This window comes from Pollicipes pollicipes, unplaced genomic scaffold, assembly GCF_011947565.3.
Source record: "Pollicipes pollicipes isolate AB1234 unplaced genomic scaffold, Ppol_2.1 Scaffold_7261;HRSCAF=8764_pilon_pilon_pilon, whole genome shotgun sequence".
Taxonomy (NCBI): domain Eukaryota; kingdom Metazoa; phylum Arthropoda; class Thecostraca; order Pollicipedomorpha; family Pollicipedidae; genus Pollicipes; species Pollicipes pollicipes.
Genome location: NW_023597054.1, coordinates 6337832 through 6355803, shown reverse-complemented (window position 1 = coordinate 6355803; position 17972 = coordinate 6337832). Strand labels below are relative to the sequence as shown.

The 17972-nt window shown below is 46.8% G+C and overlaps 1 protein-coding gene across 2 annotated transcripts in view; it reads left to right on the top strand.

Moving 5' to 3' along the window:
- LOC119112695 (lachesin) overlaps nucleotides 1-17972 on the top strand; it is a 128861-nt gene that overhangs the window by 66741 nt on the left and 44148 nt on the right. For both annotated transcript variants that reach the window (XM_037236952.1, XM_037236951.1), the window contains exon 3: nucleotides 1449-1514. In XM_037236952.1, the coding sequence (XP_037092847.1) occupies nucleotides 1454-1514 (61 nt within the window). In that variant the 5' untranslated portion in view covers nucleotides 1449-1453. The remainder of the gene's footprint in view (nucleotides 1-1448; nucleotides 1515-17972) is intronic.

Genomic DNA, 17972 nt, shown 5'->3' with positions numbered 1-17972 from the left:
GGTACGGTGCATTGTTCGTTGGGGCATACGCGCCGATTTCGGACGCAAAGGCCTGCAACACTGCACAACGCCAAGATGCTCATCTGGGTCATCTTGCTACACTAGCTCCCAATCAGATTTATTGTTTCCAAGTTACTTATTTAGGGCGAATCTCGCGTGACAGAGCCACATTGTCTAGCTTCCTACGCACCATTGTGTTTTTCTAGGCTTTTGAAGACCGGTGTATATGCCATCGATGTTCACTGACATGGCGCAGACCTTTCACGAATTATCTAGGCTATTTATTTGTTATTAAATTGATTTGTTTTTAGTAAGGCACCGGAAGCGCTTGTACTGAATTCACGTATGTTCAATCCCGGTCGATATTTGAAGGCCAATACACAATCTAAGTTGCACTGCTGCATCGGGTCCTGGTTAATATGCTTAATGATTTCATCCTGCCCACTATTTCAAGTTTATTGATGTTGACCGTTAAAGACGTTCGTGACAAGAGCTCATTTTAAGGTACTAAACCTCTTGTTCATCCCAAGAGAGATTAACACGTTTCAATCGGATTGCAACAGGAGGGCATATGGTTGACCATTGGAAAGGGTGGACATCTCATGACTACAACATATCACAATGTCCCACATCATTATAGCCTGAAACAGTTCGTTTGCATGTCGGACTTCTAAATATTCATTCGCCTCCTTTCCTTTCTCGTTATGGAAAGATGCATGCAATCGCTTATCTACTATAGTGCATATACTTCTACTGGCGGTCAGCGAAGCCGTGGCTGCGAGAGAGACCCACAGATCCTGGCGATGAAGACGCGGTGGCGTGCTCTGCTGTTGTGTTTGGTTTACGAGCACGGCAGCTCAGAACTGCCGTGCAGTGCGGTCGGCGGATCAGAACTGCCGTGCACTGCGCTCGGCGGATGTGAGCGGCTTCCAAGCGAAAAAAGTTAACTTCTACGTGTTCCGGAAGTCTGGTCTCCTCGTCCCGGTTGTGAACGTGCGAAGTGTACTGCGCCACTGTATCGGTCGGCGCTCGTATTTTGTTGATCGTTTTCCGTGATGTCCGTGCTCCCCCAAACAACGACGGTAAACGGCAACAGCGTGAAGACACATGCGATGATCGCACTAAAGGTGAGTTGTGTATATCGTCGTGAAGGTATTGCAGGAAGACAATGACCTTGTTATGTCGGAATCGTCCATCATCAGTGCAACATTGCATCTCTGTGCTACAAATTTCCACCATAACCCCCCACCATAACCTAAAAAGTGAAATACACATACCAAAGATGTCGTACTTCAAACCACAGGCGACCGTAATTGATGGGCCATGCCGAATCTGTTGAAACTGGGGCTTTAGTTGCGTCTGTCAGTGCCGTAACAAACTCTTTCCAGGCACACTTAGCAATGCTATCAAACGTCTGCAGCTCGTAACTCATATCTCGTTCTTTCCAGATACGATGGATTCAAGCGCTTCGTGCTTGGGTAGAAAATTGGCCACTGCGTTACTTGTGTCTTCAGGTGAGTACACAGAGTTTCCTGCATTTTGTCCCTAACCAGCAACCTGTATATGTTCAGTTCATCGGGGCTTGGTGGGTCCATCAAAGAAACTATTTGCTTCCTTTTAAGAATATTTCGCGGTTTGCATATGACCAGTCATACCAGCAGTAAAAACAGTCAGTGATACCAACAGTCAAACAATATTATACTCATCACGTCTGACGCCTGGTATGATCGCCGCGCCTACCAAGTCTGAATACATGTCACCAGTATGCAATGATCTTGTGCCGGATTTCTCTGTTAAATCTATCTCCATCACGTACGTGTCCACACAGCAAATAATTCACCACTAAAGTGGTTCGAATCGTGGCAAGGTTGTCCAACAGGCGCACTTAGCGCCACCAAAGGCACTCCACACAACCCCACCTGAGCACAGATGGTAGCTAGCGTTCCTTTTTCTTGGGGATTGGGCCTATCAAAAATTGCGATTCCAGAAAACAATTTTGAACCCTTCAATGCAGAATGCCTAACATTATGCACTTTTGTGATTCCATCCTGGGCTCAACGCACCGAAGGCCTATGACTTCCATACTTCTATCTTATACCAGCGCCACTACTTCGTGTCACCTTTCCATATGACCCATGCCAGATTCAAAACTGCATGCAAATTCCAATATTACGAGGGTGTCAGTCGAAAAGAAACTTACCGCGTGATTCAGGACAACATGTCACAATTTTCTGCCCGAATGTTCCAAAGCACAGCTAAAGTTTTGATTAGAAGGTATCAACACTTACTATAAGTACACTAGAATCGGGATTGATACCATATTAAGTATGTTATACCAAAAGTTGGCACTGCTGTGCTAGCGGCATCTTTGGTTTGCTTGTGGCGATTAAGCGTACTCACGTTTCTTAATCGTAAAGCGCTTGAAGTTGTTGTGGATGGTTGTTGGAGGATCATATTGTGTTCAAGTAATTTCAGTAAATATATTTTCAACTTCTAGAGAGGCTAGTAGACCCTTAGTTTGACGATATCGCACTAGACCAATAAACTCATCCGTTGACGATAGGCTGTAAGACATGAGAAGATATGGGGACAGAAGACCATTCAGACGTTTTGCAATTCTATAGCTTGGTGAAGGGACCTGTGGAGTTTTTGAACGAAGGAAGACGCCGATTTTTGTGAGTTTTTACAGACACATCAGCCTAGCCAGGCGCAAATTTACTTCTTACCTTGGAAAAGTGTATGCCATTAATAGTGGCAGCAGTGATTAGTTTTCTAAGCTTATTCTTGAGTGTGTTTGTAGTATTTTTGTGATGCGCCGGAACTCCTTCTCGTCGCTTAAGATACAGTGTAGTTTTTCATCATATTCGTTTTTGTCAAGTTTTACCTAAACTGATTATTTGAAATTTGAGGAAGCATATTCATTAACAGACAAGCAAATTTTTGCGCAGCTCTTACACTATTAGGTGGTGGGCGGTGAGCACAATTCATGTGATAAACGACGACGAATATAGAGTAATGTTGTGTGAACCACCTTTAATCTAAGCGATGATGCCAAGCCAAGACCCCGGGAACTAGAACCATGCGTCAAAACGCTCGTCAATACCGAGTGAGCAGTTATTTTTAATCAAACATGCATATATATAATATCAGAATATCGTTGCACCCAATAGTTCTATCCCCAGTCAGTGACTGTATTCACTCCGGGTTCCACCCAACTGCTGGTTGTCCAACTTACAACTGCTGAAAAGAGTTGGCGGCAGCGGGATTCGATCCCACGCCTGGACATCGCAGCGCGTGCATGGGTCTACGCTTTACCTGATATCTCGAAGAGGAGGGCCACGGCGGGCACTTTTGGTCCCGGATATTGAAAGAAAGTTGTTCAAGCTTCAGTTTTTTGCAGTTCTTTCGCATAGATATACATATACATACATACATACATACATACATATATATATATATATATATATATATATATATATATATATATATATATATATATATATATATATGTTTAAGATTTAGAAAGCCGTGAGCCTGAAGACGAGGATTTTAACATGGGAACCCAACGGCTATTCGTGAAATGTGTTCCGTTGCTGCCATATTTTATACTAGATTTTGGAGCCGCGCAGACGACCGTCTCGCACATAGCGTCCTGCCCCCCCCCCCCCCTCATGTCAGCGGGCAAGGTAAAAGCAAATTCGTCAATGTCACAGCGGCAAAAATAGAGCTCTGCATCGCGGTAAGTAATCTAATTCCTGTTAGTACATGTTTACGCTTATTATATTAGTGCCTCAGGACGCTTATTTTACTTTTGTACCATGTCTTTAGCTAGAATCTAATAGCGAGCCAAATGTTGGAATGATTCCATTTTTACACATACTACACGATATGTTAGATGAGGCAAAATGTGCAGGAAGTTTGTTGATCAATGTGCCAAACAAATCTACATGTCGCAAAAAATCCTCCGTCGTTTGTTGCTAGTGATTGTCAGTCGTGAACACTGCCGTGCTCAATACTTCTGTCACAAAGGTCGCCAGTTTTTGCACGCCCATCGGACTCGTGCTCTTCGTATATGGGCACTCTATTAGTCGCGAATGCTGGTCACTTTGCGACGCCAGGTGTTGCCAGTGCAGCCGGATACGCACGTCCGGCCCATTGCGTCGTAATTGGAGCCCGGTGTGTTGTGACTTGGCCCCGGTGAGGCCTGACACGACCCTGGTGAGACCTGACACGACCTGATGAGGCCTGACACGACCCCGGCGAAGCCTGACACAATCCTGGTGAAACCTGACACGGCCCGGGTGAGCCTGACATGGTCCGGCTGGGGCCTGACACGACCCCGGTGAGGCCTGACACGGTCCCGGTGAGGCCTGGCACGACCCCGGTGAGGGCTGACTCAATACCGTCGGGACCTGACACGGTCGCGGCGCGTTTCCGTCGCGTCGCAATGCACCCATTGGCCGTGGACGCGCCCTGCGTGACGGCCGCTGTTTGTTCCGAGTCGTCTCACTGTAAGGCTGGCGGCAGCCGCAGAGTTGGATTGACACCCCTGCCCGGACTGCAGCCGCCGGCACCGAAGGATGGCTGCTCGCGCCGGTGCCGGTAATTCGGAGGCAGACATCGCTGCCGGCGTAATCGATGTGCCTGATGGCCGCCCCGGCGACCCTCGCACACAAGCCATGCCAGATCGGGGGATGCCACTAGCCTCGAGCGCCACGTGCGTATACCACCCAACTGTGTCCATAAGTTGCCCCACTTTGGAATACAGCAAGAGTGCTGTGCTTGGAGTTTCAAACTGTCGGCGGGTAATGTACTGAACAGAGCGGCATAGTGTAACTGAATAACCTCGGCTGAGTAATGGCACGCCTCAACTTCTGAAAGCGCGGCCTGGATCTGGCGAAGACACTTGCTGGCCTGCAGATAATGACACTGAACCCAGGACTTCGTCACATATCATTTGCGGTCGGCCAGGCCGCCAGCGACCGTTCTCCAGGATTCCGGCTGTCCAGTCGCAGTTTAACTAGTCGGCAGCATGTGTGCCGCGCCAGCATCTGGCCAAAAATAGTGCTCTCCTTCAGGGGGCTCTCTTCTCTAACGACGGCTCCGATGAGATTTCCTCCACTTTTCATCGGAGCGGGCCGATTTAACGACCTGTAGCAGCCTGATAGGATCGGTCCGATGATCCGCGCTCGTGACGAGCCGTTTTTCCGGCGCCGCCAGACCCGACGGCGATTTCGGCCTCGTTACGCGGCCGACCCATCGCCGGGCGGCGGCGTAGTCACGGGTCACGGCGGTGTGACGACATTAGTGCTACGGCATAAACTGCTATTGACGGGAGTGTTATGACCTCAATCATACGCAGCATTACTTTTACTGGAAAAACTTACACAGACTTGACTTACACGCGACATTACTTTAAGTGGAAAACTTAAACTGACGTGACTTATACACATTAATTTCACTGCAAGGTCTTACATACGACATTAGTGCTGTGCGACAAAATGCATGCTTAAAAACACTTCGCTTCATCATGTCATTTCATCTACTGCAAAAGCTTATGGTTTTTTACTGATGTACGACATTGCGCGTACTGCAAAACTCAAACACGACATGGGTGCTACACCACAAAACTTATACGCAAAAACATAAAACGGTGATTCTTTCTACAGCAAAGACTAAATCTTTGCTGCAACAATTATGTTGCATATTAGTCTTTGCATTAGAAAAAATGCCGTGTTACACCATGACTGCATAAGTTTTTGCAGAAGGGGTAATGGCGGATATAAGTTTTTGGAGCATACATTTTGTCATGTAGCCCGAATGTCACCTATGCATGTTTGCGGTAGAAGTAAAGCCGTGTATAATTAATGGTAGGTTATGTTTTTGTAGCAGAAGTAATGAAGAGCATGCATTTTTAAGCACAATTCTTGTCGTGTAACACTAATGTCGCGTATAGTGTTTGCAGTAGAAGTAATGTTTAGTAGTGATGTAGTAATGTTTTTGTAGCAGAAGTAATGAAGAGGATACATTTTTAAGCACACTCGTTGTCGTGTAACACTAATGTCGCGTATAGTGTTTGCAGTAGAAGTAATGCAGTGTATAAGTTTTTACAACGTAAGTTATGAGTAATATAAGCTTTTGTAGCATAAGTTATGTCGCGTAGTAGAACAGAAATAAGGTCGTAGCGCTCCTGTCGGCAGGACCTTTGTTGTAGCACTGACGCCATGGAACCGGTCACAACCGAGGTGGCCGCGTCCAGCGGCCGCAGCCGCGGTAGCCTCCGGTCGCGGCAACCGTGCCACGCTGGTCAGTGACCATGTGGTCTAGAGCAGTTAGGGGCTGCTGAACGGAACAGAACAGAACAAAACAGAACAAAACCGCCGCTTTTCTTTACAGGGTGCATTGGGCGGACAAAAAAACACAACAGACAACACCATGTCCATGGTAACGACACACATGGCTGTGACGACGGTCTCAAAAAATCGAGACAGGCAGGCAGACAGATGTATAGGTAGATAGCCAGAGACAGATAGATAGACGTATAGACAGGCAGGCAGGCAGGCAGGCAGGCAGGCAGGCAGGCAGGCAACGGGACGGGACGGGGCGGAGAGCGAGAAAGATTTGTAACCAAATTATGATGCAGTTTTCATCTCAAACATCACGGATGTTGCTCTCTTTACAAGCCAATAGGTTTGATACTGTCGTAGGCAAGTTTTGCCTTTTCCGGCCACCAGTAACGCTATTTTCTAAAATTTGCATGCAAAAATTGCTGGGCCTTTGCGTCATGTTTCCTGCCACTTGTTGTCTCCTCTCCTCTTTCTTTTTCTGCCTTCTCTTCTTCTCTCCTCTTCTCTTCTCTTTTCTCCTTTCTTTATCTCTCCGTTGTTGTCCTCTTCTGCTTTTTCTCCTCTCATTGCTTCTCTCATTCTCTTCTCCTATCTTCTCTCCTTTCTCTAACGTGTCATCGGACCTATACTTTCTAGGTCTTCCCTTCGTCTCCTTTTTCATCTCCCCTTTTGGTCTTGCAAGAAAATGCTGGCTAATATACGGGCCATCTGGGACTCCTCACACGCGGTAGTCTCGGGTTGTTTGTTTTTGTCCTATTTGCGTCCGTCCAAAGACCTCGGATGATGGATTTCCAGGCAGTCACTTTGCTAAGAAAACGGTCTGCTGGCGTCGCAGAGTTGGAGTTCGGGGGAAGCCTTTCAGAATCTCCACTTGATGTGGCTGTTTTTCCCCCTTGAAGCTGATTGCCCTCAGATAAGTCAATACATTGTATAATCACTAAAATTAGTCAGAAGTTTTCTTCATAACATATAGGCTTCTTCAGACAGTATACAGCGGTGATCACGTTCGGAGGGACTGCAGGATTCTTTTGTCGATAACGGTGGTAAGTATAAACTATTTTTTTTCAGTTTTGAAATGGGAATGCTTTTTACGTTACGTCCTATTGTCACAGGAGCTAGTGAAATTACAGCACACTGTAGAAACATTGCGAATATACATGTCTTAGCCTCCCAAACAACTGCACAGGCAATAGGAATTCGGGGTTATTATGCTGACCGTGATGGGCCCGCCAGTATATCGGGACGCGCTCAAACGCACCGAAAGGTGGTGAACTGCTAGATTCACTCGCGATCACATGCCCGAGTTAAAACACACAGCAATGACAATATCACCAGTTGTGCTTGATAACGTCTTTTGACCATTGTTTCCCAATATTTTAAAGGTCCATAAATGTCAGTACAAGAAAACTGAACTCTAGTGCCGAAAAACCAGGAGCTAAAGGCCTTGCTTAAATCAAGTAAATCTGTGAGTCTGAAAACAACGAACCCGTTCAAATGCTTGCTCTTTCAAACATCACAGCATCGATGATGATGGCGTACGAGAATGTCAAACATTATTCAAACCTGAATTCTGGGCAATATTTAAAGCACAAATCGATGCTGCGTGAATTTTTGGCTCCGTGCACGGCGGTCTGCGTTTGTCACGCGCAATCCGCGCGTTGATCGAATCCCGCCGGCGCTTCTGGTCAAGAAGGTTAAAGTTCGACGCCGCCCGTTTCGTTGAAAGCCGCTACGTACAGCATGTACAGTATAATATGCAGTAAACACTGTCCAGATCTGCATGCCCAAGAAGATGAACCGATCCGTTCAAGTATGCTTCAATATATTTGGCAATCTCCGCCTTCGTACATTTTACCCAGAAAGCGTCGTTCCAGGCTGGGTTGTAGATAACCTGCCGCCAACTTCTTGGCGGAAGAAATTGCAAGTATTCGTGGGTTTAGAGTAGTGTTCAGGAAGGCATGCATGAGAAAGGTATGTGTTCAAGCAATAATGCCAAGCGAATTTTATGCACTGCAGATTAGCTTGCATACCACAAAGAAACATTGTGAAGCCGTCTCACCGATTTGATGGCCCAGCTACTGTTGCGCCTTCGTGCTGCTTAGATGTGTAATCTGCCCTGCAACTGCTTGTTCAAAATAAATAGATCCGTGGTTAAGCATTGCTCTGACTGTCGCTCTGACTACCGTGGTGTATAATTAGGCACGAAGTATACAAGGTGAATAGCGAGGCGAGATGACCGCTCGCCGCGCCGCGACTAACGACGAGGCTTACGCTCACCGCATGTCCCAGCACCGAGGCCCAGGACCACAAGATTATCACATGCTCACCGTGTGCCCCAGCACCGAGTCGGAGCACCACAAGATTACCATACGCTCACCGTGTGTTCTGATATCCAGTCTGAGCACCACAAGATTATCACACGCTCTGCACGGCCGGTGTATAGCCCTGTGACGTCAGATATGGCCTCTGTCCTCCTAATCAACGGCGGCAATGAGCCAAAACGAGCCGGACGGATGACACGGCACGGCACGGGTGACATGTACTCGGGTGGTGGTGTCAAATTGACCCCCCAAAACGTTTCCCGGATCGTTTCCGAACGGCGCGGCGTTGCCGTGCCTAATTTTGCATGGCTGTATACAGTGGAATCGCGAATCGTTTGGTATCAAAAATTTGGATGTACCTTGCAAGGTCGTTGACCTACCACGGGTCAAGTTCATGCTATGAATTTAGCAAAGTGAATTTCCAGGGAATCGTTCATTCTGATGCAGCAACGGAGGGTAAGCATGCATCCCTGAAATACTTGATAAGGCGACACAAAATTAAATGAACAAATTTCATTGACGTAGGGTCAGGTGTAAACGCATCATGCGTCTTTCATGAACTTCCTAAAGGTCACAATAGGTCACTGGCCTAAAATGACCGAGGTAAACATTTTGTTTTGAAACATTTTGCCTAGTGTAACCGTTATCACTTATTCAAATCAAAACTCAAAGCAGTCTTGTTTGGTTTTGGTCACCATGACCTTTAAAAGGTCAAGCAAGGTCACTGACCTTAAATAAGCATGCCAACTTTTGATTAGAACAGATATCTAGGGTCTTGATGGACCTGGGTGACCAACCTGGAGTTTGATCTTGTTTGACCTCATTTACCCAGGCCATGACCAAGGACCCTCGAACTTTGACTGAAGTGAGTTCACGTACAGGCCAACACACCCTTTGAATTTGGTTTTCCTGGCTTTCTTAGTTTCTGAGATCTCACGGGCCACAAATTGACCCCCACCCTAGCGAAGGGTATCCAACCGGCCACCCGAGCGCGTGTTGAGCTGGAGCGCAGCCGAGCTATGCTGTTGCAACTTTTGACTGAGCCGCGCGCGAAATAACATCCGACGCTTTGGCAAATCGGCTGTCGTCAAACAGGTTTTGTGTCATGAATGTAATATATTGTTCGGACTATCGTCATTGTATGCTGTGTTAGTACGTACACAACGTTTCGGTCAGGCAGCTGCCCGGCGGCATATTTTTTTCGTACGTGCGTTTCCTAGCAACCGCTGCCAGTGGTGATTTAAATAGTGCTGACCAAAATCATCCCGCTGATGATGCTCTGGCAGAAAGGCTTTATCCTACGAAATATAAGAAAACGACGAGGAATAAATTCATAATATTATTTTGTATATGCGGTTATAATTTTCGGTGGCTCTACAGCTAACTTTCAAGAACAACAGAAAACAACGCTTTGGCGCATGAAAGTTTAGTCCACTATAACTACCCTGTCGAAAACACGTGGGACGAAAGCGATGGAAAGATAAAGAAAATGTTCCAAACATTTTGTGTCGACTTCGTTCTATTGCTTGTATGTATTGTCTATAAGTAGTTTAGGTGTAACACAGAGCCGTCCCATGACCATAAGATTGCTACCCGCTCCAGGGGCTTAAGATCGTATTTCGCTAAGGACCGCGACTTTCCGAGCCCTAGCAAAACGCAGCTGAGCACACAAGCGCATGCTCCACCCCCTTCTCCCTCTTCCATTCCCACCTTACCCTCCAATATTGACATGGATCCCCACAGAACATTACATCATACTAATGATCCTTCAATAATCTTGGAAAACGTAACATTTTCAGACGTGCTCCCAGCGTCTGATTGCTTTTGCCTTACATCTTTCAGAAACAAAGGAAAACATGAAGGCATAGGAACCTAAATGCACCTTACGTTTTGACATGACAAAGAAAACGAGGCTCAAGTAAGGAGAAACTCGGCATTAAGACTTAGATAAAGACACGATTACATCCACTTCGCACATTTTAACTTAAGTAATGCTTACGGTACCCAAGCTTGATTAATGTCGTTCCCCTTTTGTAAAACTAGAGCTCTCATGGAAATCTGTGCCCACAAAAATCTTTAGTCATTAAACACTTTCCATTCACGGTATCCGTTCACAAAGCGACAGCATCTAAACCATATTAATCAAACAAATGTCTTGTATCTCTAGTGTATTTCATGTTGCACCTTGCATTGGGGCTGACGTAAAACCGGGAACTCGGGGATCCCACAAGAATATCCACTGCATGGGATCCGCATTGGTTGCTTGGTTGTTACTGCACTGTACCGGACGTCATTGACCTCTCATTGCGATGGTCCAGTGATCCGCGTGCAATGGTGCGGGCTGAACATTCTAAGACATACAAATCATGAACGGTGATATGAACAAGATCATCAGCATTAACTCGGTTGGGGGGGTCAAACTGACACCCCCCCCCCCGAAGGTTTTTTCAGAGGGGTTTCCGAATGGCGCGGCGTAGTCGCGCTAAATTTTGCATACTGTAGAAAATTCAGTGGCGGACCATTTGGTGAAAGAATTTAGATACACCTTGTAACGTCGCTGACCTATAGCAGGTCAAAGTCAGGCCATGACTTCGGGGAAGTAAATTTCTAGGGAATCGTTCAATCTGATGCAACAACGGAGTGTTAGACGATCAGACTACCAAGCTACTACTATCATCAGATCCGGTGGCTGGATCTGTGTCATAAACGGGCATGTGGGATTCTGAGCATTTCTTTGAAAGCATGTCAAAAGCATGCTAAAGACATGAGCAAGGTAAACCTTGTATTTTTTTAAAGGCATAGATAACTATTTGATGGTGGTCAAAAGGATTTGGTGGTTTGAGAACACAGTCGATATAATGAAATAAAAATGCTATCAATGCTTGTATTTATTTAAGATGATCAGCATCAATTCAATGCATCATGCTTCAGGAAATCATGTGGATGCTAGAGAATAGTCGAGACGTGCTCTATCCCGTTGCACAGGTATTCAACTGCTTGTTTGTGAGAACAGCTTATTTTACAGAGAACAGACAATGCCATCAAAGGGGAAACATATTGCAAAAATGCACATTATGCCCCGCATGCCTGATGTATAGGTACAGCGTGATGGTGTAGCATTTACATGATGCACGTATTCAGTAAGTCCAAGAGCTCATGATATGGCACACAGGTACCACTGATTTCAGTGCTTAGACAGTCAATGTCTCAAGCAATTATGATGTTGCAAAGGTAACTTTAGGCAAAGATACCCAAAAACATTTCTTTTAGCACAAACAATTTGAAAATTCAGTGAAATCTGGCCTGGCCACAGTTTTACACACGTGAGCATGCCAATCTGTGCACATATGTTTTGTAGCTGTCCAGTGCGGTGGATGGAATATATTTTTGCAAACTAGATGTAGGCATTGTGTGTGATAATGGCCTCGGTTCATAAAGTTATACATCACTTTTCACCACTTATGTTAGTACACATTTGTTGCAGAGTTCACAAGCAGACCAATCAACACAATCACCTTTTGACCACTATATTATATCATTCCATCATACCTTACAATGAAATTTGACATGAGAAATAGACATCAGCGTGATGGAAAACCCATTCGTCATTTACCTAAGAGCCCTAGCTTGTTTGTCGCATGTGAGGTAAACTACTGCATACGAGCTTAGAGTATCCATGTGATCAAGCTCATTGCTCATACAAATGTGTTATTGAGCACAACAGTTAAATAAAACCGACAAAATCTCGCCAACACCCAGACCTTACCTCTGTGAGCATGACCAAACTGTAACGGTACGGACCTCCATGATGCCAATGCCAGTTTAGTTTATATAAACGCGTTTATTAATGCGTCGTTTCTGCGCCGTAAATATGATGACACATGACAAACTTGCCGGAATCCATCAGCATTATGATTCGCGCTGTTTACCTTGGTTGCCTGGAGACGCATGTACGAAAAAAATATATGCTGCCCGGCAGCCGTTTGGTGTCATGAAGTCCTTACGACTGGGTGATATTCTACTTTCAGCCGTGCATGCGTCACGACCCAGATTCTCTCCTCGGAATCGCTGGATTCGAAACAAAGCCTTCCGATTGCTTGTCCATTGCTCTGCAAACTGATCCAACCGAGAAGGACTGACTTCTCCTGGTAGCATATCAGGCGAGGACGTTTGCCCGAACATTTATTCCATCCATGATATTGTTACCTCCTCTCAATATTTCCGTGAAACAAGTGCTGTGTGTTATACAGTTGCTTCTAGCCGTGGTCATATTTGTAATAAGCATGTGCTAGAGAGCGTACACCAGTAACAGAACAGACAGCATCACTCATAATCATATTAGTCTGGTAAAGACGGGATCTTACATTGGTGGCACTGACGTGGACAGCACGCAACGGCCGGCCACTCTACCACCAGCGCCACGTGACTGCACTTTGATTTCTGCAGGTACAACGGGCTCGGTGTGGATATTCTGAAGCGCAACCATTTGTTTGCTGCAATGGTATGAAGTGTTATATTCTACGCATTTTGCTCCGAGTACGCGATTATGTTTCTCCTTTCAGTAATACAACTGGCATTGATCCCTTGACAAGAATATAGGGGGAACTTAAAACATTAGCATACGAACATATGAGTAAGCTGTATGATAGTTAGCGTTTTTATGGGTAGCAAGAGCAACAGATGGTTGATGTATTTGAATACCTTACGCCTTCACCGGGAACAAGAACAGCACACAGTTCACGCACCGCAGTTTCCCGGCTCGTTTACTAGAGGCGAAGTGGTAGCGGCGCCTCGACGTCAGTGATGTCCGGGATGGAGTGGGTCGGATGAGCCTCGACGTCAGTGACGTCCGGGATGGAGTGGGTCTGATGGGCCTCGACATCAGTGACGTCCGGGATGGAGTGGGTCGGATGAGCCTCGACGTCAGTGATGTCCGGGATGGAGTGGGTCGGATGAGCCTCGACGTCAGTGACGTCCAGGATGGAGTGGGTCGGATGAGCCTCGACGTCGGTGACGTCCGGGATGGAGTGGGTCGGATGAGCCTCGACGTCAGTGACGTCTGGGATGGAGTGGGTCGGATGAGCCTCGACGTCAGTGACGTCCGGGATGGAGTGGGTCGGATGAGCCTCGACGTCAGTGACGTCCGGGATGGAGTGGGTCGGATGAGGGCCGCAGTAGCTGTACCTCTCAGTCAGTGTCTTAGAAATTGCAATGGTGAACACAAACTGTGAGTTATGCAACAGGCTTGGTGAAAAGATGAAGACGTTATGTAGAAGACACTGCGTTCGCGTTTTTGCAAAGGTGTTGTAAGTCATGCGACGACAGGCCATGTAACGATATCTCCCTGTCCTTCGCGTGCGGCCACCGTAAACTGTTGCACCCTTGTTGCATATCATTGGTATGCGAGTCCCTTGCGGGCCTGTCAAATTGTCAAGGTTGTTTCGCGTGTCATGTGATTTGGCCATTATTGATTACAGAAAAAAACCGCTGTTGTAAAATGAAATGCATGTCCTCCTTCTCCTTGTGTTCTTATTAAATCAAGCTGCTTTTAGGTGAAGACTTACAGTTTTCACCTAAAATCAACATGTCTATTGTATTTTGTTTTAAATTTCCCCAAGTGTTGGTGTTTGCTCGTGCCGAGTATACGGCTATGTTCTGTTCTGATGAAACTATCGTTGATCTGGCGCTGCTCTCATGGAACTCATGGCTCTCGCTGGGCATCTCTTGTTCATGGCAGAAGGACGTACGTGACTTGTGGCTCAGTACGATCTGAGATGCGTGTTGTGAAGCGCTGATGTACGGTGCATCGAATCAGTTAGTCATAGTATTTCTTCCTTCCACCGTCCACACCTTGCCTTTTTGTCACATTTCCAGCCAATGCTCTTGTTTAATTAGGTGGCACATCGGATAGCTGGAACTGAGCCAGCACAATGTCAGTCAGGATGTTAATGGCGACGCTGAGCCGGGTGGGGCGCTGCAGGCGATATAGGCCCACAGCCCCCAAGACGTCCAGGTCGCGCCGTACCGCGTGTTGGAACTGTGCCACCTCCGCGTGGAGCTCAGGCCTCCTCCATCCGATCATCAGCAAGAGGTCACGGCTCTCTTCGACCAGGATCAGCACGCGCTGGCACGTTTCGCACGGTCCGATCAGGGTGAGACGGCACCCAGCAGGCTCCTGACCAGTACGCCGCTGACAGAGACGTCCAGCGGGACTTCGTTCGAGACAAGACTGAACACGACCAGGGCGAGCATGGCCATCAGGAAAGCGCCGCATAGCATCGTCACCGACAGCGCGACGGCCATGTTGCTCGTGAGACAACGAAAGCTCTGGGAGAGTCGCGCCTGGACCTGTTTAATCCGCTCCAGCTTGTCACCAACCAAGGAACGTCCTCCATTCGTAATGGCCGTGAGTTCTTTATTCGTGACCTTTAAGCCAGCGTTCACCAGGTCACTGGTGAACATGAACAGTGGTGGAACTAGCAGGAAGCATTGTGCGAACAGAGTGTAGGCAATACACAACGCCAGGAAATAAATGTAGGCAGTGGACATCAGGTGGCGTGCAGGCGGACGGCGCCCCCACGTGAAGGCGTGGGTCAGGCCTGCCCATATTAATGGAAACAGCAGCCCGAAGAGGCCAGAGAAGCAGGCGGCCTTCACCGTCGAGTAGCCGTTCTCCTGCAGTCGCAGGCCTGTCTTGAACCTGTACCTGGTGCCTTTGGCCACCAGCCAGGTCAGCAGCACGTAGACGCTGGCGGTGTGCGGTCGCGACATCCAGCCTTCTTCCCCAGATATGCCGGTGACCTGTAGGATGCGGACGAGCACGCACGTCGACAGAGCGGAACAGGGCTGCCGAGCCACCCCCTTGGTCCTGTCACCCTTTTCAAGCTGCGTTGACGGCGCGTTAGCCGCCTTTCGTAGCGCCCACATCGTGGTGGAGCTGGCTGAGACTTGCCTGGTCGAAGCGTTGAAACGGTCCGTCGAAAGCCGGCTCGAGCTCATGTCTCTGACACATGGACTTTTTCACTCGTAGAGCCTGTGGGTCTTGTTTGTGGTCTTGCATACACTCAGCCGCAGGACACAGATGTAAATGTGCCTATCGTATTGTTAGCGCACCACTCCTGGCCGCCCTTCTGCTGCCTGGAGCTGCGCAGGAGGGACCAGTGTTAGTTGGTGCTGGCAAATATGTCGAGAAATCGATCATCATGCTGCTACAAGCGTTCTCCCGAAAGTGGAGCAATGCAATGTGCAGCTACTGTCGTTGTAAGGCTTTAGGGCGCGCCGTTGAACCCACCCGATATCTACAGACTGGGGTCGGGCAACAACATATTATTTGAAGTCCTTTCGGTATAGATGCATGGCAATGCACCTCCTAGTATTGCTTACGGGCTGCCCACCTCGAGATAATTGTTCCATGTAAAAGTAAGGCGTGTCTATTTATTGTAGATTTATGCAGCCACTGCATTGGGTGTGGAATTAATGTCTATAACTCTTGGCTTTACAGTCTGCCGCCTTGGTGAAAGAGGTGGGCGTGTTATTGTGCTCGATAAATCAATAGTTCATGGGCGTAGTTTGTTTTCTGGATATGATGCTCTGAAATAATTATGTGGATTGCGTAGGCAGTCAGCACTCACAAGAGCGTAGGCGAGGCTACGCATCGATGTTGTGATCAATATGGTAGCGTTTAAGCCAGAAATGTGATCGGGAACAGAATGGGGAAGACTGGCAGGGGTGAACGAGTACTTTTCCTGTCATCTATGGAATTTGGAACCGTCTTAATTGTCACCTGCAGCCAAATCTTTCAGAAACCGTTTCAAAATAACTCTGAATGCGACGCACGAAAAAAAACAGGCAATTAAAGTGTCATGAGACATAACCTTCGAACGCTTTCATTTTAGGAGTTCATTGACAGTAAAGTATCATTTGCTGACCATCAAACACTGAATGATAGTTGAGACGTAGCTAATACAACTGTCAGAAAAAGGCGTACTTAACATAACCAGTCTAGAGGCGTACAGTTTCTTATCAGTTTGGCGGATTGTGTCTCCTAACCACGAATGTAGTTACCCATTTTCATGTATAATTACTAACCATCATTTTTCATTGTCATGATTTTTGAGGCCTTGGCACCCCAAAACTTTTTTTCATAAACTGCACTCCTGCTCCAAACTCTGAACAGAAAGTGAAATCGGCTTTGAAAGCTGTTACAAGTGCATGCCGGAGACAGGTTCAGCCATTCCCCCCCCCCCCCCCCCCCTCCTCTCTCACCCCTACGTATTTTTGCAAAACTGCATCCCTGTAGGCCTACATTTACCGAAAGCATGGCTCTACATGCACCTGAAAACGATGTCATTTTTTGTTTTGTGACGTCACCGTACAGTCAGCTGGGAGCGGCGCCTACCTTCATTATCTTCGCGTAACACGCGCTTTGGTGGGGGTCAATTTGACCTCCCCAAAGGTTTCTTCGAAACGGTTTCTGACCGGCGCGCCGTAGCTGCATAGTTGTAGACAAATAAATAGCGGATCGTTTTATATCACGAAATAAGATGTAACCTGTAACGTTGTTGACCTACGGCAGGTCAACATCAGGTCATGGGTTCAGTAAGGACAATTTCTAGGGAATTGTTTAATCTGCTGAGGCAGCGGAGTGTTAGACGAAGTCATGCATTTCCGAGATAGTTGCTCAGTCATAGAAGTACTAAGATAGTTTCTTAGACAACATGATAATTGAATACACCAAGTCTATTGACCTAAGGTCAGATCTAAAGGTCAGAACAACGCCAAAATCAACAAATTTCATCATTTCATTGCTCTGGAGCTTGCTGTATATGGGACTTTCTGGTGCTCTTTCAAATGTATTGATAACAGCAACCGCTTAAGACATCCTCCTTGGACTTCTTAAATGTCAGAATATATCTCTGACCTAAAATGACCTAGGTCAGCATTTCTTTTTTAGGAACATGCTGCCTAGCTTAATCCTTGTCGCTTATTCGAATACGAAGCTCAAAGCAGTCTTCTATTATTTTGGTCACCATATTTTTGAAGGTCAAACAGTTTGTCCACCTTTTCTAACCTTCAAAAGACCAACTTGGAGTTTGACCTTGATTGACCTTATTTGAACCAAAGGTCATAACCTAGGAGGCTCAAACTTTGATTCCAGTGAGTTTACGTACAGGTCAATACATCCTGTGAAATTTGGTGTCTCTAGCCCTCTTAGTTCTTGTTATCTCAGGGAAGAGGTTAAATCGATTCCCACCCGAGCAAAGGGTATCTAACAGGCCACTCGGGCGCGCGTTAAATGAGCATC